Genomic DNA, 24,036 nt, shown 5'->3' with positions numbered 1-24,036 from the left:
GTAAAGAAATGGAGTTTAAGATGAAAGTGTAGGGTAGAGATGAGTCATTCTTTATTGGGTTACCAACCTAACATAACAAGACAGACCAAAAACATAATTTAACCAAACACTGAGTTCCACCATTGAAACTAAGCATCGTTTGATGATAGGTCAAATGTTATCCCATAAGACACAAGTATACAGATGAAAGACAGGAAAAAGAAGAAGAGGATTTTAAACTGCGAAATTAGAGTCCGCTGTAGAAACAGCCTCAGTAGAATAAAAGGATTCACAAGAGCTGATATGATAGTCACTACTATATCTTGGATTGCTCCAAATGGTCCATAATTACATTATAAATGCCTTATGCATGCGTCCGTGAACGTGGATCATCTATTGAATATAGTTATTTACATTATTATTCTTGGATTCTCCACTGAATTACACAATACAACATCTCACCACCAGACCCTTTTGATCAATTCTGGCTTCTTCATTGCCTACACTCATAAAATAACCATTCAGTATGCTCAAGCCATTTAAGATTCATCACAAAAATAAATCATCCAACAACCAATATACAAAGGTAAGCTACTGCTCATCAAAATTGTTTATAAACTACTAAGAACAGGCGAGAAGATAAAATGGAAAAGAAATTGAGATACCAAAAAATATATCTTCAGGAAAGGAAGTTGCTACCAAAAAATCTCAGATTTCAAAGAACTATATTTGCAAACGAGTGATAATTTATGTACAAAATATATAATTTACTTCCTGAATTTAATTAAGATGAACTGAGATTCAAGAAAAAAAAAATGTGGGGATTATCATTACAAATATAACACTATTTCATCTTCAAGCTTTTAACAGATGACACAACAAACAAAAGCACTTCCTAAGACTACTTGGTGAAAGAATAAGCCAAAATTTCAAAAGTCGTAAAAAATCTAACAAATTTAAATCCTAACTTGGTTGCAAGTGATTTGGCATCTTCATATTTCACAATCACCAACTTCCTTATTACAAGTTCAAAAAAGTTAATTCTATTAACAATCTCTGATACTTAACTTTCAATCACTAACCAAAAGACGAAGTAACTTTATATACAAGAGTCAGAACATCTTTGCCTACAGCTTTAGACTATGACAAGACACACAAATAATGACAGCACACACTGAGAAGTAAACCAAACAAATTATAGATACCACTAACAATTACGAAAGATGTTTACCAATATAGCAATTTATAAAATATATAAACAAATAGCGACAAGAAAAATAAGATAGATGCACCTTCAGGAGGCTGAGTTAGCTTCCGATTTTGTGGTGACATCATTTCTTTCTTCAATTGCAACAAAATGTCTTCCATTGTTCGCTCACGTTTCCAATTAGCAAGCATAGGAAACAAATGTGGCTCAACCTGGTAATTTGGTGATTAATGAGTTCAATTTCACTCACGCAAGAGTAATGACAGACACATGTCATGTTAATCCTAAAAATCCAGTCTAGTGAATTTAGTGAGTTCAATTTCAATTTAGTGATTAATGAGCTCAATTCCAATTACGAAAAAAATTCTCTCTTACCACTCCACTTTCTTGATTGACACATGTCATGTTAATCCTTGTTTGAAATCGAACAGATGGAGGATTGTCAGGGTAATCCTTGCCACAAAACAATTTCAACTGGTAGATACGTCCTTCATGAACAGTCTGGTAAAATGACATGACAGGAGAAACAAGCCATATCAACATATTATTAGATAGATACAAGTCTCAGTTTTGCTTAGCAGCTAGAAAGTGAAACGCATTATTTAAAGAAATTAAAAGTAATCAGTGAACACTACAGGAAATGGAGTAAAAATGAGATGAGATGAAAGAAAGTGGGATTTAATTATTCAGAAACATTAATTTATTTTTCATTTAATTCCTATCATTATAAAACCAATTATTTCATTACACATTTGCTTGTTACTTAAAGCGAAACAAACGCAACCAAAGCCTTTTATTACAGGTAGGTTGACAACTTGAATCAAATGATACCATTGTGTTCTGTCAAAACCAACCCTCCCTAGAGGCCAATCCTCCCTAGAGGCCAATCCTTATAACGGTTTTAACTCATTTTCTAGTCTTCACCCTCCAATTATTGGGCTATTCTTCATTGATATTGTCACATCTCCACAGCATCTTTTCCATGACACTCATCTTGGCAACAAAGCACCAACTCCGAAACAATGCTGGCATGGACTCTAAAGCAGGGTTAGAGCCTAAAATATAGGACACGCCACCATCGCTAACATACATACATACATAATACACACACACATGCATATATATTTGAGAATTAAGATTCACACTTTAAAATCAAATTTGCTATATTTTTCCTACAATAACAGTCCTCACAATAGAATTCTTATTAAGAAACATATATTTTAAAGAGTTAAAATAAATAGTTAAATCTTATGGATACAAAACTAAAAAAAAAAATGCTACACGTCATGGATTATTTATAATATAATTTGTTTTCTTTTTATTTCGTTTTACCTTTTTATGATAAATACTGTTTAGAAATTGTTTAGCTAATAATAGGTGTCAACTCACTTTCATTTATCATGCTCAAATTGTGTAGACAAAATGTCTAAAGATGTGTTGAAGAGTCAGAGCTCAAAAAGAAAATTTAATTGTAACAAGGTCAAGGAGTATCTAACACTTGCCGAATACTTACTGGACACTTGTCTCAAACATGTCTAACAATAAATGTATCAAACATATCAACATGGTAGTAGAATTGTGCTGTGTTAGGAGAAGGAAAAATGACCCAGATCAAGTCTATTTGGATATTACTAAAAACCTGATTGTGGGAAGAATAATCATGATAGGGTAATAAAGTTTCAAAAATGAATTCTGTGTATATAGAAAATCATAAGAGATTTCTTTGGTCACATGTGGACAAACATATAAGAGACCTTTGTGTTAGTTGGTAGCATTGGTGTGGGCCTAAGAAAAATGATGCAGATTTAGTTCATTTGGATAGCATTGAAATTTGAAGACCCAAACAGTACTGCTCTTTAAAGAAAAAAATCAATTCCATGCGAATAGAATTGATCTTGAGAGAAGTGAAAATCTTGTCATTTGACTCAAAATATATGGCATTACAAAAATGATTGTCTACTTTATCATCCAAACCAAACCTCAGCTTTAAAAAACTATTTCCAAACACGTTTTCTACAATCTCAATTCTTTCATAATCAATACTACTGAAATCTAAAATCTCATAAGATCTTGGAATTTGGTATCTCAAAACAATTCTCTAGAAGCTAAATGGTTTCCTCGGTGCTCATGCTTCCATATAAATTCTGTGGCATCAAGTAAATCAGAACTGGTAGGCCTTGACCAGAAATGAGTACAAACCAAGCAGAACAGCTACCACACTAGCTCTCGCAAGTCTAATTACCGAGGGAATGCTTTCTTTATACGACTGATTGTTTTCAGTTTGGTTGATGTTAAACCTATGAATTCTGGGTGGACATTTAGGTACAGACATTCCTTTTCAGAGACTTTACTTTTCTTTCTCCATCTGTTTACTTTGCATAATCTGCCCCTTATCTTGTATTCTAATTCCTAGTCAAGAATTCAAGATCATTCTTGAAAGTGAGATCTTCATTTCCATACAGATTTGAGTGACAGACAAACAGTAAAATCAAAACGGCGTTTTATTTCACTTTAGACTACTCTGAACCAATTTGCATAGGAGAGTTTGGACCATTGATTTTCTAGTCTAGTGTTTAAGCTCCTTCAAATTTTTCCTTCAGTTGCTATACTCCTGACCTAAGACTGCTTCGTCCTTAACAAAATCATTTGGAAATTCAAAACACCCTCACTCAGATGGAAGTACTCCACAGGATTAGCACAAACAACTTGATGCAAATTTGAGGAACTTACCTCACTTTTTCTCCAGATAGCTTCACTCTTAATATGATTCATACTTAACAAAAACCCATTTCGAAATCAAAGGCGTAGTCTTAGGTAACATTTTGATGAGATGCAAGTACTTAACAGGATTCGTACAAATATGTGAAATATGACTTTATGCAAATTTGAAAAACTTACCTAATTCTCCACCAAAGCTGCTACTTTGGAAGCTTTAATAGAATTTAAGAACGGATTTGTCCCACTAGATGACTTTCTAGGGGATAGTATGATATAAAGGTTGCCACAAAAAAGGAGGCTAAGGGGCTGATCGGTTTCAGAAATGTTTTCTATTTTCATTTTTAATTATAAAAATGTCACCTATTTTCATTTTGTTTCCTGTTTTCAACAATTTATATAGGAACAGTGAACAATAATAAGTTGTTTTCAATGTCTCGTACAGAAATCTTTGAAAACTTAAAATAAAATTAAAATAAGGTGACATTTTAATTAAAAGTTAAAATAGAATTAAACAGAAAACAAATTCTTAAAACAACCACGACAGTTCAATTTTGGCAGTTGGATGGTGCGTCTGGTTGGAAAATACACTTGCATGTTTAAAAGGGTTTCTCCCCCTCTGTGATTTCCTACATTTAACTAATGATAATTACTTTTTCTTTTACCCTATGTACTACACATGGCTGTTTCAAGGTTTTTCCTATTTCATATTTGCAAAGACACTGGAAAACCTTGGATCATTCATATTATTAATAGGCCAATACGTGTTTGTTACTTTTACTTTTGTGATTGATACAATTAATTCTACATCACCCAGAAAGGTATGCAACCAGAGCAAAACTCAAAAACCAGTTGACTTCTCATAATAAAATCCAAAAGGCCGAAACAGACATGAGCAAATAAACTTAGGAAGAAGAAGGAACAATATCAGTTTAAACATGACAGCTCTTACAGTGTACCAAGACACTTACCCGACTGTGTTTTCCATCTTGATCATCACTGACAAAGCAGGACCCCAAAAAATGGATGGTTTATAGAAGGACGACAAAGGGTTAGAATCAATTACCATGCTCTCTTGGCAGGGAGAGGGTAGAATTAATATCAAACTTCTATTAAAAAATATACATCGCAATTGATATGCTTCCAGATTATATAATGCTAATGGATTAAGGGTATTCCCAAACTTCTGTAATTAGGAATATTTTAACATAGTATTTTAATACATGTAAGTATGTATATATAACAATTATAGTAATTCAAGCAGGGAGGATGTAAGGTAGGTGTTATTTGTGATGGTAAGGTGCTTCTCAAGCTTAAAGAAAAAATAACCATACGGCCATAATACCTACTATGCTTTATGGTACCCACTGAATGGTGAGCTGTAAAGAGCATACAAGAACAGTGTTATATAGATGAGTATGTTTTGTGGATGGATTAACGGACACATAAAATGAGATGAAACCAGGAACAAAAGAGAGAAGAGAATAGCAGTACATAGAAATGGTAGATTGAAAACTGTTACTAAATCAAGTATATCCCGTCATTGCCCCAATTTAGGTCCCCCGAGCTATAGATGTGACTGAGTTTTTGAGACTAAGAAGTTTCCCACAATAATTGTATGCAACATTCTTCCAAACCTACAAGAATTGTACCAAACCTTGTAACAGAGTCACAAAGGCTCTCAGTAACTGACTCTAGAGGTTATTACTTTTCAGTTATCGTTTAACACCCCTTTTTAAACCCTAATTATTATGTACCTTGAGATATCACAACATCTCACTCATAAAGAAGAGTTGACGAAATGGAAGATGACCCAGAAATTATAGGTTAAAGGATTTTACAGAAAAAAAACAATTGAAACTCTTAAAAAGAAAATAGATCTAAATGACCTTTCTGTACATTAGGTTATGACAATCCAATGGTGTGATGTTACATTATCAATGTAGAAAACCTTATCCAATTAGAAAAGGCTTCTGTGTCATATGTATAAAACTAAGTCCAACCATAAAACCTTGAAATTCTTCTTTTTGGTTCATTGACGAGTCCATTTTTTTCTAAAACATATGTATGTACCCTCTGGACACTAAAAATAGAAGCCAACCAAAAAATATGTACAAAATAGAAAACACATTCATTCAATACACCTATTGAGTAGCACGACATCAATCAACAAAAAAGGAGCTGGCTTTACTAAAACATCTATATAATGAAGCTAATAAAATGAGCTATTAGTTATACTAGTGGAACCTTTATTTGTAACTTGTCATCCAAAATTTCAATCCATATATGACATTTATGCATGTCTGAAGAACATAAATATCAGTTTACAGATTATTGATCTATAACATTTTACTGAAAAATGTTCAACAACTCCCAGTTTCCTACTGAAGTTCAAAGTATTTACTTAGTCATAGAAGCAGATAAGAACGTTAGTTGGGGTTCCAAGTGTCAAAAATAACTAACAAAAGAAAAAGACAGTATTATTCCAGAAAAGCAGAGACAGCTTACACCAGGGGGTCCAATAATAGTCCCAGTCCACGACTGCATGTATATGTCATCAGCATCATCCATTCCGTAGCTAACAGTTCCATCTCCGATTCCCTTTTCACCTCTCTCAAGCTCTTCCAATAATCTGAAATTCCTAGGAACTGCAGGGGGCAAATAATTTAAGAGTAAATTTCAAATCTAAGTTCTACTAAGTCCTTCAAAACTGTTTAAATGGAATAGTTACAAGAGAAATGCAAGAAATACACTTTTTAACACAGTTCTAAACACATTCTGTTCTATTTGTGAAAATTTATTCCACATCACAAAATTTTGAGGGTTCCATGTCTATTTCAAGAATCTCTCTCGTGATATAGTAGTTTTCAACAAATGATAACCAATGAGAGAGTGTTAGAAGGTGTGTGTAACTAGAACTCCTCATCGTTGTGATGACTGATGAAGGGAGGCGTTAATAATTGATAAATTTACAAAGGGATTTTATAAGAAATTTTAAAGGAAAAATACAATTTGAGTGAGGATAAGGCATTCTCATAAACAGAAAACAAGATACAACAAAGATATTTGAGAAGAATCTGTAATGTAGCAAAGCTGCCCATTCTCTTTGCATGTCAGTAATATAAACCCATTTCAAACAGCCACAGGGAAAAAACCAATAGAATGCCCACAATTTAAATTAGCGATACATTTAAAGAAAAAAGAGTGGGAATATGAACCATGTTGCAATGATCAAGTAGCAAACCGTAAGTCATCAGTATCATCCTAAGAGTTCATTTATCACTATTACCGAATATGACCAAGGCCACCACCATTCATATATCAGTATTAAAATATATTTACAATAACTGGCAAAACAGAACTTAGGCAGATATATGATATATTTATTATTAGAGAGGAATCATTAACAGTGTCAGATTTATCAATTTCCCCTCAACACTACCTAACAAAATAACCAGATCTTAGGCAGCTCACCACCACATAGCCTCCACCCAGTAACGAAAAATATTATTGGATGGTCACTGCGTATTGTGTATCAAACTATACAGAACTAAAGCTTGTGTCATAAACTGGCTTTGAAAGTGTACGAACCAATATAGGAAATAACAAAACACTTTTTAGGTTTTCAACAACAATTAAACTTGTCACTCACAAGCAATGCATACACGCATGTTGTGATAAACTTAAAATGACTTCAAACATAAACTAACTCCACAATACTGTGTATGACTAGGAGGATGGCATAATCAATGTACCCCCACAGCATAATTTAAATTTGTCCAGTAAGTTGATGAAACATAATTCCACCATTATATTACTATATTCATACCTTCACAAAGAGAAAAATACTTAAACAGATGGCAGCACAAGAACTTCAGCTGCGATAAGTGGCAAAAGTAAAAACCGAGAACCACAATTGAGCTACAACATCAAGGCTTTTGTGGTCTCCGAAACCCTATTGCAGCCACCTCAGCCCAATATCAAGGATAACAAATTCAAAATTTGCCAAAAAAAAAATCACAACTGCAATCGCGCAAGCACCATTTAAAACCCCGCATGGACTGCCCACAGCAACTCAATTGCCTCGTGCAGCAAGCTTTATACTAGATAGCAGACACAACATTGGCTAACGATTCCACCAATTACAGAAATCTTGAAGTAAAAATCTGCGTAACTCCCTTTCCATTTATTTCAGAATTGGTTATAGCATGGGGTGACTATTTTCCGGAGAAAAATGAAAGAAAGGAATCACCCCCTCTCCAATCACCATAACAATAAATAAAAAGTCAATTGTAATCATATACCTCCAAAATCAAAAGTCATTTATAAGTTACGGTTGTAACCAACTCATCATAACCCAACACAGGCACCCAATTCAAAACTAAAAATGGAACGCAACTAGAAACAGTGGGCTATGGCCAGAGCAAGCACAAAGTCTCGTTCCTCAATTAGGGAAGCACAAGATCACAAAAAACATGAAGAGTCCCAAAGCATTTAAGGATTGAAAAATTGAAGAACTGGAAAGGCAAATAACGATTGGTAAAAGGAATGAGTGCTCACCGACGACGCTGGATCCTTCGGAACCCATCACGATTGCGAGAAATTGAAACACTGAAAACGGGTAGGGTTTGTTTGGAGAATCGATAGAGAGAAGAAAGAAAGAAAGGTACCAAGTTTTATATATTTGGTGATGTTGCTGTTAGTTGTACTCCAATCCAACTACTGTAGAGGTTGGGAATATTTGTAAATTTAACCTAAATACATAGTTTCCATTTAGAAAACAAAAACATGTATTTTTTTTAATTTAATTTTATTAATTTTCGAATAAACATATTCGACGTCTTCATAAGTTAAAAAAAAACATGTATAATATTTAGTTAGATGAAACTAAACTTAACTTTTAAATTTTGATTATCAAATTTACTTATGAGAGAATGAGAAAAAATAATTTCTTTTTCAAATTGTGTTGAAAGCTAAACGGTTTATAAATAAGAGTGAGTATTGTTGTAAATTTCTCTATGAATACTTTTGATACACAAAAATAAATGGAAGAAATTGTGTCAGTTCTCTATAAAGGAAAATCAACATGTACATATGACAAAAGTATTGTTTTTATGTGAAAAATGAGTGAATGGATTAATTTAAATAAGTGTTAATTAAATTTAGATCATGCTGAGTACCTTATTTATTTCATGATATATATTTATTTGAGTAGTATAACTAATAAATAAGATATGGCTTTTTGCTTTTAAGTTGGTGGGTGGAAAGTAAGAGAAGCGGAATAGATAACAAAATAAAGTGAATTTAGATAAATGAAAAGAGTACAAATACACCTTTGAAACATTCAGAAATTCAACCTAGCTAAAAAAGTGTGCAACTGTTGTATAGGGTTTTTATTTCCTCCTATCTCTTCCATTTTAATTTTGATTTCGTCCTTCCAAGCATGTTAATGTATTTTAGGCTTTTGGGATTTGAAATGATTTTGGGGATTGTTTGTGTTTAGGGTAAACATTTTGAAGGTGTGTTTAAACTTCAAGTCTTTGGTCATGAGAAATAAGTTTTTATGTTGAAAGATGTTATTTTTTGTCTCGACTTTTAAACAATGTAGGACTATTGAATGTTGAAATAAATCTCTCAGTTCATAGTCAAGGGAGGTTTTGAGACGAAAGTCAAATCTATTAAGATAATATCATTGAGATCAATCATCATATTTGTGTTTGTTTTTGCAGGATGGAAAACAGACTACAAAGACTCCTTAAAACACTCATCTCTTCACTCAACCTTTAGGCCTAGATATCTCTAAGTTCGGATATAACTTATTTATATTAGGTTTATGGGCCCTTAGCTAGCTAGGTTTGGACTATATAGATAATTATCATAATTAATCAGCTTAATGATCTGCTAATAAAAGTGATCATAGCAAAAGAGAACATGACAACCAACATAGAAAAATAAAGGGTAAGCTAATGGCAATTTTTAACATCCACAATGCTTATAATTGTATTATGAGAAAGCTACTAACATTTATATCAATCATGCATTCATAAAAACAAAGATCATATTATAAAGGATTACAAATATACTAATTCTAGATTCAAATTCGAATTTATGCATTGAATCAAACACTAGAAGTCATGTACCTACCATAAGATCATGAAAGAAATGCCATAATTGGTTGTTAGTTTCCCACTAAGGGTGTAAATTTATTCGTTCAAGAAAATAGTTTCTTCAGGGATTTGGTTTGATAAAATAGTAATCTATAATCTATTCAAGTTTGTTACAAAACAATGATAAATGTTTGAAAATAAGTTTGCATAAAAATAAAGATAAGTGATGTTGATTAAGATGTTTGGCTTGAACTTGGCTTCTCTCACTTAACTACACCACCCTTGATTCTCTACAAGTTTTTATAGTCTCCTCTTTAAGCTAGGTTGGGCCAAAGCATGAAGATGATGGGTATGGTGTTGAGTGGTGCGCGAAAGTAAGGCGATGAAGGGGAAAAGCTCTCATTTTGTGGTGGGATGGAGATGGTTGATGTTTCTCTTTGAGAGTTTGGGTTAACTCTAACGAAGGGTGGCTAGAGGGAACACTTGGGATGCTCTAGCCTTGACTTAGAGACTAGTTAAAAAAGGTTAAATATTTTGGCAACATTTCATTGCAAATCTCAAACTGGTTTTACAAGGAGGGAAACACCTATATTTATAAAAGAAGGTGTCTCCAAAGTAGACACAAACATTAAAAATGCTTCCATGGCTCCAAACTATAAAAAAAAACTTATCTTAGTGAAGGAGAGGAGGACTTTTGGCCACTAACTTTCAGGAAAAAACTCTCTACTAACTTTCAGGAAAAACCACTACTCTTGCAAAAGTTCCCCACTGGAATCATGACACATGGTCACTTATCCTAATGTGGGGCGCCCTTCATCATGCCTTGTCCACCAAGTTATGTTAAAAACTTAAACTAACCAAGATTACTTAAGTTAGGCTCAAATTGGATGTTGACCCAATTTGACCAAAGCTCTATACTACTTGGCCCTTAATACGAGGCCTAAAAGGAAATTTGACATTACTTTATCCTTAATAGAAGGTCTAGATATTCCCAATCTACTATAAGTGCTCCATGATGGCCCAAGGGAGAAAAGCTTGGCTTCACCTTGCATACATAACTCTAACTCTTCATGAAAGTGCTTAGTCCATGCTAGGAGGTATGTCATCATCCTCTCCCTCTTCAAAAGGATTTGCCCTCAAATCTTCAATTCTTTGTTTCCTCTTGGAGATGTTTGGTTTTCTTTCCCTGGGGTCAAATACCCTTATACAAAAAACAAGAGACAAGGTAAGTGTTATTAGAATAATTATCCAAAGCATGTAGCTCCCAAGGATCATACACTTGTGATCAAATGAATGATCAAGGCATTGAAGTTGGGGAGCATTTCTTTTTAAGATCTTGTTTGCCTTGTTGTGTTGAATCCACGTGCTTTTAGAGTGACTTCCCTTTCCAACATAATATCTTATTTGGTCTTGTTTTTCCATTCTAGAAGAAGGTGGAAAGAAGACTTCTTTGGAATCTTCACACAAACCTTTAGCCCTAAACATAAGTATTCTTTTGTCAGGGAAATCATTGGACTTGTGTGTGTCACCTTAACACTTTGAACATTTTGAACATTTGATTTCACTTTTATAAGTGTCATCATTTTTCTTTTTACTTCCTTTTTCTATATTATTTCTCATTTTCACTTGATCCTCTACCACTTGAGATGGTGTTAGAGGGTGAAACACAAACTTTTTATCCTTGTGGGTGAAGGTTATCTCATTAGTATGACCATGGTGTATGATTTTATTTAAAAAAAAAAGCCAAGGCTTTCCCATTAAGATGTGACAAGCTACCATAGGTACTATGTCACATAACACATTATCCTCATAATTCCTTATGGAAAACTTAAGTTGATTAACAACTATGTCCTTATCATTATTAATTCATTGGTGTTTCAACCAACCTAGTGCTAACTTTTCAACCAACCTAGTGCTACAACAATTGCAACACAAACCACTATTCACAATAAGAGAACATGTATTTTCTAAAACTTTACATCTTGTGTGAAAGATGTTCTCTTTTTGGGTTAGTGCTTGGGAACTAGGTTGTTTGTGGAAAGTTCTTTTTATCATAAGATGATCCCCAATACAAGGAAAGGCATCCTCACCCTTATGTGTGTTTTTCTCCTCACCCTTAATATCACTTTCTTCATCTTGGCTACTATACACATCAATACCCCTTAAGATCATGATCCTTTTAGTGGGGCATTGTGATGAAATGAGACCTCTACCAAGACATTTGAAACACATAATGTCTTTAGTGAGTGTGTGATGATGTTCCCTCCCATAGTGTCTCTTTTTCTTTCTATAGGATCTTAGGGGGTTCTTCTTCTACCTAATTCTCGACCCTCATCATATAGAATTTCATCTTTTGCCTATACTTTTCCACACTCATGTATTTTTGTTGGAGCCTTTGGAGTTTATCCATAAGTTCCATGTGGTAGTAGGAAGGTATGTGTCTTCTTCTTAGGGCACTTTTCAAGTCATTCCAATATTGGATTTGAGGGGAATTGAAAAGTCTTCTTTATCTCACTAGGTAAGTTCATTAATACATAGCCTTCCCTTAGAAGCTTAGGATGGCTACGACAACTTTCTTATCCTCTATGATTTGATGGCACTCAAAAGTTATTCTACTTTCATCACCCAATCTAGGTATGCCATAACATCTTCTTTCCCATGGAAATGAGAAAGGTCTACCATAGTCTCTCTTGGTGGTTGTTCATGTTATCTCTTATACAACCAAGGCACGCCTGAGTTTGACTCGACCACGAAGCCATTTCTAGACAGCCCAAGCGCAATTAACAACCCATTAGTACTGTAGAGTGTAACATCCCGTCAGGATATTACTAATTTAAATAAATAAAACAATTAAAATCATAAAGTTGTCGCATTTATGAATAAACTTCATTTCCCAAAAATGCGGGAAATTTAAACTTTCATAAATATATATAATAGAAACAAAGTTCAAGAATACCAAATTGTAATAATCCAAAATAAACGTCTCAAATGAGATTACATTTTACTTCCAAAAGTAGAAATTACAAATAATATAAAACACCCCGGATATCCCCTTTCTGTAGCTAAGCGTCACCGGTTCCACCTGCATCAACATCCTCTGCTCACGTGTACCGCGTACACGATCATCGCCAAACACAAGCAGATAGGGTGAGCTTATAAAATCAACATATCTCATAACAATAATTAAATAGCCAATCATATATCTATAATTTCTACAATTAACCACTATATCATCTCTTTCTCAACTCTCTAACGTTTGGCCACAACCAGACCATTCATGTTCTACCTCTTCTAGTGATTACCCCAAGATAATTTGCTGCCAAACCTATCGGCCACAACCGACAGAGCACGTGCGGGAACCAATGCCACGAATCATACACCGTAACGCCAGGTGGAGTTCCCAATTACGAACATAGTCCGTAATGTCCCTAGACTACCAAACTCGTCAGCCAACAACTAAGGATGGCAATCTATCTGGACCCATTCGTACTGGCCACAACCAGCACACTCACACCGGCAACACTCGCCAACCCGAGCTCAACTCAAGGGTTCCTCGTGTTCATCCGCCATCCCGAGTTCAACTTGAGAGATGTCATTCTGAGCTCAACTCGAGGAATGTACGTGCTTAACCCCTATCCCGAGCTCAACTCAAGGGATATGTTCCGAGCTCAACTCAAGGAACCCAGCAATCTTACCTTTGAGACATCACCAAAAGCCTTGTAGATCACCCTACGAAGTCCAATCACTTAGGACTTACAGCAACCAAATCGCCTAGTGGGGGTCACGTATCGCTAGGCGCTATCCACTCCCAGACCGCCTGGCGGGGGACATGTACCGTCAGGTGCCAAGCGCCTCAGAATTCAAATTCATTAACTACAGCCCGACGGAACAACCCATACCGCCAGGCGGACGTGGTCCAAGAGACCACTGATTTCGTCGCCATCGCCTGGCGGGATACTCCCTTCCGCCAAGCGCCACCAATTCCAGAACCCCACTGTTTCCTTGCTATCGCCTGGCGAGTGCGATCCCACCGCCAGGCGCCACACCAGTAATATACTCTTACTGGTTTTCGTGACTTTTATTCAAGTTCCCCACAATGGTCTCACGTAATCATGTTTTCAGATAGTTGAACCCCCTTCACTTCATGTATATACCTTTAAACTAGTTTATCGAATTAGTCATGCATAAGTTCAACTATTCCAATAATCAATGTGTCCCTGTAAACTCCTACCTCTATAAGCTCTATTATTTACTCCACTTAGCTGTCCCGATTTCCATCACTTTATGCATCCTTTAACAACCTCCCTACCTTAGATTTACACACTTCCTACAAATTGGCAATTCCGACGATTCTTATAATCTTACTTGACCCTAGTCATCGTCTAGGACCACTAACACCATAATGGTCTGGACCACTGGTTCCACACTCACGCTAAGATCCTCACTCAACTATACCAGAATTTTCTTTCCCTCCCCAACTATAGTAGTCATTGTATGAACCACTCCTCTTGGCCTTTTTTTTCTTTTGCAATTGAGTTTCAACTTTGATGGCCAAATGTAAAACTTTGTCAAGAGAGGAGTACTCATATAACTCTACTAAATCTTGTATGTCCCTCCTTAAGCCACTCACAAATCTAGCTACCTTTTCCTCTTCACTTTCAAATTGGAGTCCTACTTTTAGAAGCATGGACTCCATTAACTTGTAATATTCATCTACACACATGGACCCTTGTTGAAGCCTTTGGAGCTTCAAAAGAGTCTCCCTCCTATAATAGGAAGGAACAAATCTAGCGCGCATAAGAGTTTTAATGTCCATCCAAGAAGCCGCGGGTGACCCTTGGTCATAATTCTTACAAACTTTATGCCACCAAGTATTGGCATACTCCAAAAATCCTAAAACAACTAGATCAACTTGTGCTTGATCATTTACATAATTTTCATTGAAAATTTGATCAACTTTAGCTTCCCAATCAAGGAAGATTTTGGGATCACTTCCACCATAGAACTTAGGAATCTTTGGAGTTTGCTTCTCTTGTGTTGGGTTGCGCCTAGAATGCCCTCTTTTCCTAGCCTCTCTTTCTTGCTCTTTAGCTTCAAGCCTTTGAATGTGCTCTTGGATTCTTAGGTCACTTTGCTCCTTTTCTTTTCTCAATTGTTCAAAGGACTCCTTCCTAGACAACTCCAAATCCCGAAGCACTCTCATCAATGTATTGTTTTTGTTTGGAGTAGGTGCATTTGATGAACTTGCCATGATTCCTACAACAAAACACTCAAAGCCAAGACAAAATAAATGAATTAGGGGTTAGACAACATAAAACCGAGACCAAATCCAACCCACAATGTAACCCAAGTGTTTAGATCACTCTCCCAATGTAACAAGGCAAGGCTAGCACTCAAAATCCACCAAAGGAGTGAAGAAAACACTTTTAAAAACTTGTTCGAAACCTTTCAAATGCAAGACAAGTGATTCGGCCACAACATCCCAAAAGTTTCAACAAAAGAAAACTACTAAGACAAAACAAAGAACACCTAGTGACAAGCAAGAAAAGCACAAAAACAAGGAAAGCTAAACTCTAAAGAAGAAAAGCTTGAGACAAAACTTTTAACAAGACTAAAACAAGAAAAGCACATTTTAAAGACTCTATGGAAAGTACTTGACAAGCATCTTCAAGTCTTAAATCATGCATACACCAAGAAAGATCATAACCAAGTTAAAGCATGGAACTAATTAGCCAATATCACCCAATTCTCAAGTATGAAAACTAGTAGCATAACACCTAGTGAAAAACACACTTTTAGTTCACCAAGGAGCAAGGTTGCTCTCAATTTTTAGGCAAAAATTGGTGCAAATTTTTCTTCTTTCACAACTAGTTTCATAAAATGGTGAGAAAGAGTTTTAGGTGGCTTGGACACTTAGTTCCTCAAGTTTTAGGCCAAAATCAATTTCATGGAGCATACATCAAGCAAGACATAAAGTGAAAGCAAGATTCAAATACTTGTAAAAACAAGAATAAGAAAACTTCAAGATAACATATGACATATGACTCAAGCAAAAGTTAGGCACATTTAAAGACTCAAACATGTCATACACAAAGACACAAACATGTAGCTATCATGCATTTAAACTCATGGATTTGAGGCTCAAAGACTAAGCATCCAAAGATATGTTATCCAACAACATTTAGGAGTAAGAAGAGTAACAAAAACAGTAGCCAAAACTACCCAACATAACCTGAAAAACGTTGATTCGCGGTGATCTCGGCAGCTCTGACTTTTGCTCACTATTTCAATCATAACTCTCTCCACAAAACTCCAAATGCATTGGTTCTTTTTTCATTAGAAACTAGACTAACATAGCTTTCCATTGACATCAAGAACGTAATTTTTGGATCACTGAGCAGGTGCAGTTTAGTCTTTTAAAATTGTGAACAGTTTCTGCCAGCATTGTTTTTTTGTGCAATGGAAGTGGATTTGAATCATACAAAGATAGCTACAACAAGACAAGGTTAGCACATGAAAAACACCATATTCAAGATAACCTAGGCTCTAGATACCAAATGATGAAGGATTATCTTGTTCCTTTTTAAGATTATTGAATATGGTGTGAGTTGATTAAGAAAGCTAAGTGAAACTGGACATTAAGATAGCAAGCTATCTAGATGTGAAGGTTCCTTTCACAAAGCTCAAGAGAAGAAGATGATGGATTGATTCAAAACAAAAAGGAAATGGAAAGCACATAAACCATAGAAAACCAAGAACAATTAAAGGAAGAAGAAAACATAAAATGGAAAGGAAAGAAATGGTAAAAATGTGAGAAGCACGCCACTACAAGGCTAGGCTAGAAGCCATGGCAACCTTGAAGATGAGTGGATGTGTGCCGCCACTTGCTACGCAAGATAAGGCTTAAAAGTATTCACTCCCAAGGGAGGAAACTCTCACAAATGGTTGAGACACAAAAGTGTTTTTACTTCAAAATGTTCAACCCTTTTACATGTCTAGGAGCACCCTTTATATAGAAGAGTTTAGGGGCCTCTAAGCAAATAAAAGATACCTAAGGATGTCTCTACAAAAACCTAACCCTAGCTTCTAGAAACTACGTCAAATAAGATTACAAAAATGAGAGACAAAAGACCTAACTATGGTGTGTGCAAGGCTAATTTCGTTCTAGCACAAAAGGAGACAAAGAATGTGTCTCATATGTCTCCAAAAAGTGGCCAAAGTGTGCTAAAAACAAAGGAGACCAAAGGTACATAGGTACACTTGCTTCATGCCTTTTACTTTATACTTTATGCCTTTGCTTTACTCTCTCATCCACATCATTTGTGCTCCCCAATCACCATGCGCCACCTAGCATTGCTTTCTTACTCCTAATTAACCTACAAAGCAAATAAACATACATTAGCATGTTGGCTTAAGTCAAGTCAACTATAATCAACAAGTCAAACCTAGTCAAAGGTCAACAAGTCAACTAAAGTTGATTCAACTAAGTCAACTTAGGGAATCAAAAATAACAAACACAAATGAAAGGGATGAAGGATTAGTGAACTTCCTTTCTAAACATGCTTAGTCTTCTTAAGCATGTGCCTCCATCCTTGGTTGGGGTCAATCCTTCATCAGATAGGACCCATGGCTGCCTTATCGAGATTTCTACCGAGGGTGAGTGATCGTGGGCATCCGTACTTCGAATGCCTCCAGAAGGGAAAGAATTTTTGGTGGACAAACGAGTGTGAACAAGCCTTTCTGCAACTAACAGAACACCTGTCATGCCCACCGATTTTATGCCAACCACAAAGGGGTACCTATGAAATTGTATATCACGGTCACCAACAGTGCCATAAGCTCGGCCTTGATGCTGGACTAGGGGGAGGACCAACTGCCAATCTACTTTGTTAGTAAAACTCTTCGAGGGGCGAAAATCATATATCAGAAAATTGAGAAAGTAGTTCTAGTTGTGGTTCTCTCCACGCGAAGACTACGCCATTATTTCCAGGCACATCCCGTCATAGTAATGACCAACCAACCCATAAGGCAGATCCTCCAAAAACTTGAAGTATCAGGACAACTCGTCAAATGGGCCATCGAACTTTCGGAATATGACATCTCTTTCGAACCTCGCAGTCCTATCAAAGCTCAGGTATTGTTCGACTTTGTGGCCGAGTTGACCCCAATCGCCATGGAGGGAGAGGAGTATGGAGGATGGGTGTTGTTGGTTGACAGAGCAATGAACTCGAAAGGAAGTGGAGTTGGCATCATCTTGGAGGATCCACAAGGTGCTCTACTAGAGCATTCACTTCATTTCGCCTTTCGAGCGAGCAATGATCAAGCAGAATACGAGGCTCTAATAGCGGGAATGTTGCTCGCCAAAGAGCTCAGCATGAAAGAACTAACGGTGAAAAGCGACTCCCAGCTAGTAACAAGACAAGTTTCGGGGGAATACCAAGCTAAAGACCCTTTGCTCGCTCAGTATCTAGATTTCGTTTAAACCCTGGCTACCACTTTCAACTCGTTTAGACTGATACACGTCCCAGAGGGGCAAAATTCATGTGCCGATCTCTTGTCTAAATTAGTGAGTTGATCGCGCCTAAGACGACAAAGATCAATAATACGAGAGATATTGGTGACACCTAGGGTCACAAACACTGGATCCAACGTCCAAACATGCTCGATCATCATTGAACAAGAGAGGGGACCTCCTTCAAAATCATGGTTGGCCCCTTACTTGTTGTACCTGGCAGATGGTCGTCTACCATTCGATCCCACGGAAGCTCAAGCTGTTAGAAAGAATGCGGCCAGATACACCATCATAGAGGGACGACTTTTTCGTCGAGATTTCAGCCAACCACTCCTCATCTACGTCACACTGGAGGAGGGCAATCCGTTGATGTCCAAGCTCCATGAAGGTATTTGCGGCAGTCACGTCGGAGGCAGAACCCTGTCCTTGAGGGTTCTCCGAGCTGGTTATTATTGGCCCACGTTAAAATAAGATTGTCGAGATTTCGTGAGACGATTCCCACAATGTCAGTGCCATGTCAACCTTCACCGAGCACCACCTGAGGAATTGCACTCCATAAGCACTCCATGACCTTTCCACACATGGGGAATCACATTCTAGGGCCATTCCCCCTGGCTGCTCGACAACGAAAGTTCTTGATAGTCGCAATCGAATATTTCACAAAATGGATCGAGGTAGAGCCCGCAACAACAATCTCGGCGAGTAAAATAAAAGCTTTTATTTGGAGAAATGTCGTCTGCCGATTTGGAGTTCTGAGGCGATTAATCTCCGACAACGAAACGCAATTGACGACATTAGTTGTACGCGACGCTTGTAAAAGCGGGGGAATCTGTCAAGTGTTCTCTTCTGTGGAACACCCGTAGACAAATGGATAGGCAGAGGCAACAAATCAAATAATTTTAAGAGCTTTGCGCCGGCGTATCTCCACAGTGAAAACAGATGACCACAAGGGAAACCCCCTTCAATCTGGTATATGGTATGAACGTTGTTCTACCTATAGAGGTTGAACAACCTACTCTCTGAGTTAGAACATTCTTTGTCGCCTTAACAGAGGAAGGTGTGCGAGCAAATCTAGACATCCTACATAAGGTGAGAGAAGTGGCGAGAATCAAGAGCAAGGCAATGAAAAGACGAGTCGAATCTAGGTACAAAAGCAAAGTCATCCCCCGATCGTTTAGGGAATCCGATCTCATCCTCAGAAAAACCCATCCCTTACAAATCGAAGATAAACTATCCCCGAAGTGGACGAGACCCTTCCGTATCAAACAAGTGCTCGGGAATGACACCTACGTCTTAGAAATTCTAGATGGATCGGAAGTTCCCGGAACTTGGAACGCAGTAAATCCCCGTCTTTATTTTAGTTAAACCATCATGTATTTCGTCCATATTGACACTCTTCTTCCCTTGGCTAAGGAACACAAGGGTTGTTTAATGAGGTCAGATTCATTTTTTAAATAAAATTCATATTTCTTTGTTCCTAATTAAATGATGCAATTCTCGACTACCTAAGCTCGGCTTAGGGGCGGTGAATAGTCGTCTAAAGCAACTACTTAAGCTCGGCTTAGGGGCGGCGAAGAGCCGTCTAAAGCGACTACCTAAGCTCGGCTTAGGAGCAGTGACGAGACGTGTAAAGCGACTACCTAAGCTCGGCTTAGGGGCAGTGAAGAGCCGTCTAAAGCGACTACCTAAGTTCGACTTAAGGGCGGTGAAGAGTCGTCTAAAGTGACTACCTAAGCCCGGATTAGGGGCGGTGAAGAGCCGTCTAAAACGACTACCTAAGCTTGACTTAGGGGCGGCGAAGAGTCGTCTAAAGCGACTACCTAAGCTCGGCTTAGAGACGGTAAAGAGCTGTCTAAAGCGACTACCTAAGCTCGACATAGGAGCAATCAACTAAATCGAATGCTTAGTCTCAGCTCGGTATCCACTTTGGACTTGAGAGTTACGAATAAATAGCGCAAAATCCGTAGCAAAATTTAAAGATTGCAAGCGACGATCTCGTAAGACCAGTCAACTAAGTAAAAGAAAATATTTCAAACGAAAGGTCAAAGCACGCGACATCACAAATACGAGCATAAAAACATCCACAGGTACGACCTCATTTCAAGTTCAGAATCTTAAATTATACAAAGTATTGTTTTTCAATATACGAAGAAGGAAACATCAAATCTAAAAAACCAGCATCACCCATCGACCAAGTCCTCGTCAATGACGACTTTTTTAGCATCCCCACCAGAAAGATCAGCGGAAGGACATAGGAAGCGGACCTGCTCCAAGGCTGCCTCGAATCCTATTCCATACGTTGTAGCAGCCTCGTTTGCCAGTTTCTCCTTCTGCTCCTTCCATACTTTCTACTTTTCTTCAGCCTTTACCCCAGTCGGCGGAGATCTCCCTCAAGACTGGTCGCTTTCTCGGTAGCCTCCTTGAGAGCGATCTCGAGTTCAGTAGACCTCACTTCCTGTTCCTTGAGGCCTTTCCTCAACTTTTCCATATCAGCAAGCTCGGAAGTCAGTCGAGATACTTCTAGCTTTATGGTGGCGATCTCCTTGTCCTTTTTCTCTTCAACAAGACTTAGGCGGTTCATTTTTTCACACAAGGATATCGAAGACACCTCGACTTTATGGAGAAAGGCGCATATGTTCTCTTGGATCGATGACACATCCTGATTGAGCAAACACCGGAGATCATCCTAAAAAATGTTGTGAGCTAGATTATGTGCCACATGACGATACGACGAATCCCAGAAGCTTTGGCATATGCTACTCGAACCTTCCAAAGGCAGCTGTCCTGTGGAAGAAAGAGCATGCTCGGGGCGAGAATGTGAGGACGTCGCGACCATCTCAACTTCACCACAGGCCATCGATCCCCTTCTCCGGCGTTTCAACTCGGATTCTGATATTGTCTCTCCATCATCAGATGGTACCAGCATGGCATCCGCAACTCAGGTGAGAGCCTCCACCACAGTAGGTTGAGGTACAAGGGCTCGAATACTCTTCAAACGCCTAGCAAGATCCTGTTTGGACATACCCATCCTAGACTCTACAAAAGCAAAATAAAAAATAAATTATCTTAAACAGCGAGCATCAAAGGAGAGAAGCCAAGTACACATCCATGAACCAACCGATGTAGAATTTAAGGTTAGCAGGTTGAAACTCGAAACTTAGAACTTATTTAATCTCAAACAACATTTTGAGTTGTTCCAACAAGAGGTAATGCTCTCGCTCTTATGGGTCAAGATCTCCTAGCTGCCTAGCTCCGACAAAGCTGGGATTCTGAGTCCAATATAGCGGGAACCCTCTAGGAGATCAGGTTTTTGAGAAGAAGCTCGGACCTTCAAGAAGGAACCCTTAAAACCCTTGTAAGATGATTGAAACAATGTCAAAAGCACTCGACCTCCTACGCCACTTAGGGAAGACCACATCTGCTTAGTGGATTTCTTCATCTCGAAGAAATAAAGAAACACATTCGTGCTCAAAACTAACTCGAAATGGGTACATAAAATGTGGAAAGCTTGGACGAAAGCCCAACTATTCTGATGTACCTGTGCTAGAGCCACGTTGAGCTCGGTTAACAGAATTTTTTCAAAAGAGCTCAAAGGTAACCTCAGCCTGATCTTAGAAAAAAGGGTTGAGTAGAAAAAACAAAATTGCCTCGAGGCAGAATCCGTGCTGATATCAGCACACACCGGCTCGTCTAAAGCACATCAGACTATCACGACATCAGCCTCATTACTTTGGCATATTCTCTACCCCCGACGAAACCGATCCACCATCTGATCCGAGGTAAAACTCGATATTTCCCTACAGAGACCTATGGGCGCCTAGCGATACAATTCATCATAAGAGGTCGTGATCAATCAGACACAAACTGAGCACGACAGTCTAAGACCTCCTAGCATGGACAAACAAGCAAAAACGCAGAAACCACTCAAAGACAACCTCAAAGAAACCAGAAAACCATTTAAAGATAAGAAAACCACTCAGACAAACCCTCATCGCAGCTAGAAAACCACCAAAACCCCCAAACTGAACATTTTTTCCTTCCTTTGGAACACAATCCCCCATTCCTATAAAAACCACCTAGAAGAACTACTATATTGAGCATCTCATAAACGAATGCAGGGCATCAAAACGCAAACGAAGAGCATCAAAGCATGAACTAAGTAACAGAAACTAAAGCTCGAGTAAAAACCATCCTTTCAAGAGTATTAGTATGACACCACGAACACAACCAACAAAACGCATAAAGTGAGTAGAGGAAGGGGTTAACTGAAATACCTCTTGGAAGACGCAACGATCCTACGGGAAAACACCATTTAAGGCAGTCTCGAAGGAGGCTAGAGAAGAATGATGCGAGTAATGGCCACGAAATCAGCAAAGGATAGAAGTGGATATATGCCGATATCGCGTGACGAGAGATGAAAAGACAAGATGGTAATGAAAGGACAGGTTTAAGAGGGAAAACCTGAATTTTTAGGAAGTTGAAATGTTCTGAAACATGGCCCACGTGGCACTTTGTTATTGGTGATGTTTGAGCAATCGAAGATCGTGCGCGCCAGGGGGAACAAGACGATCTCCTCGCCAAGTTAACTGTCCATGAGGTTGGAGGGTTAGTGCACAACCCAGGCGCGCCTGAGTTTGACCCGACCATGAAGCCCTTTCTAGACAGCCCAAGCGCAATTAACAGCTCATTAGTACTGTAGAGCATGAGGCTTGGAAAATGACCCCTCAAAGGGCGGAATTAACGAAAAGATACCCCCAACGGGAAGCTATCCCCCAGGAAGCGCAACCTTCTCGCCACGGCCCAGATTCCCCGGATAGTCGTGCTAAGGACTAGCATACTAACTAATATAAAAAGAGAAAGGGAAGAAGACAGGAGACATCACAATTTCTGCTCTTTCTAGACTTATACTCGGTTATTAATTGGACCAACGTCGACAAGAACACCTCCCATGCCTTCTAGGTGAAGGAGGTTGGTAGAATTGGTTGACAATCCTACTACCTTCCTCGAAGTGTGTGACTTGTGTGAGAGTTTTAGAACTCCTTCTTATTTCCTCTTGGACCTTTTCTTGTTTTTTTTTTTTTTTGTAAAACAAGGTGAAGTCATTAAGAGTGAGAATGACATTACAAGTGAAGTCACCATGATACAGGTCAGTTTCCTTTTTTTTAAAAATAAGAAAGCAAAGTCGTCATGAATCAAACCGTTTTTAGTGTATTAGAAAAGTGAAGTCATTAGGACTCATGACGACTTCACTTCAATATTTAAAAAAAAAAATAAGTGTAATTAAATATTTTAGTCTTTTTTTAATTTGAGTTGAATTGTACAATAAATAGGAAAAATACAATCTACCATTTTGTTTCAGTTCTTGTGGAGGTCTTGCATGTAAAACGAAATTAGTCGATTGATTGTCATCGACATCCCTCTAGTCGCTAGATATAATGATCTTAATATTATCTAATGTATTCCAATAATATTTTTGTATTTTAATTATTTAATGTACTAATCAACTCAAATTAAAA

The 24,036-nt window shown here is 37.6% G+C and overlaps 2 protein-coding genes across 2 annotated transcripts; both read right to left on the bottom strand.

Annotated features, from left to right (window-relative positions):
• Nucleotides 1-97: 97 nt before the first annotated feature.
• On the bottom strand, nt 98-8,640 carry LOC114174160 (ubiquitin-conjugating enzyme E2 variant 1A-like). The gene is made up of 5 exons (XM_028058936.1): nt 8,462-8,640; nt 6,410-6,549; nt 1,562-1,687; nt 1,272-1,398; nt 98-479 (listed from the first exon to the last, which is right to left on the bottom strand). Exons 1-5 carry the CDS (start codon nt 8,487-8,489, stop codon nt 421-423), a joined length of 480 nt encoding a protein of 159 aa, XP_027914737.1. The 5' UTR covers nt 8,490-8,640; the 3' UTR covers nt 98-420.
• An 11,875-nt stretch (nt 8,641-20,515) lies between these two features.
• LOC114174159 lies at nt 20,516-23,754 on the bottom strand. The gene is made up of 2 exons (XM_028058935.1): nt 22,795-23,754; nt 20,516-21,556 (listed from the first exon to the last, which is right to left on the bottom strand). Exons 1-2 carry the CDS (start codon nt 23,222-23,224, stop codon nt 21,459-21,461), a joined length of 528 nt encoding a protein of 175 aa, XP_027914736.1. The 5' UTR covers nt 23,225-23,754; the 3' UTR covers nt 20,516-21,458.
• Between the last annotated feature and the right edge of the window lie 282 nt (nt 23,755-24,036).

This window comes from Vigna unguiculata, chromosome 2, assembly GCF_004118075.2.
Source record: "Vigna unguiculata cultivar IT97K-499-35 chromosome 2, ASM411807v1, whole genome shotgun sequence".
Classification (NCBI taxonomy): domain Eukaryota; kingdom Viridiplantae; phylum Streptophyta; class Magnoliopsida; order Fabales; family Fabaceae; genus Vigna; species Vigna unguiculata.
This window is presented reverse-complemented; position numbering and strand designations above follow the sequence as displayed.

Coding starts and splice junctions, on each gene's coding strand:
- LOC114174160 (XM_028058936.1), bottom strand. CDS start 8,489: ATGGGTTCCGAAGGATCCAGCGTCGTCG. Junction 6,550..8,461: donor CGAAGGATCCAGCGTCGTCG/GTGAGCACTCAT, acceptor TGCCCCCTGCAG/TTCCTAGGAATTTCAGATTA. Junction 480..1,271: donor GCTAACTCAGCCTCCTGAAG/GTGCATCTATCT, acceptor TTATGAGTGTAG/GCAATGAAGAAGCCAGAATT.
- LOC114174159 (XM_028058935.1), bottom strand. CDS start 23,224: ATGCTCTACAGTACTAATGAGCTGTTAATTGCGCTTGGGCTGTCTAGA. Junction 21,557..22,794: donor ATCGTTGCGTCTTCCAAGAG/GTATTTCAGTTA, acceptor TTGCTTTTGTAG/AGTCTAGGATGGGTATGTCC.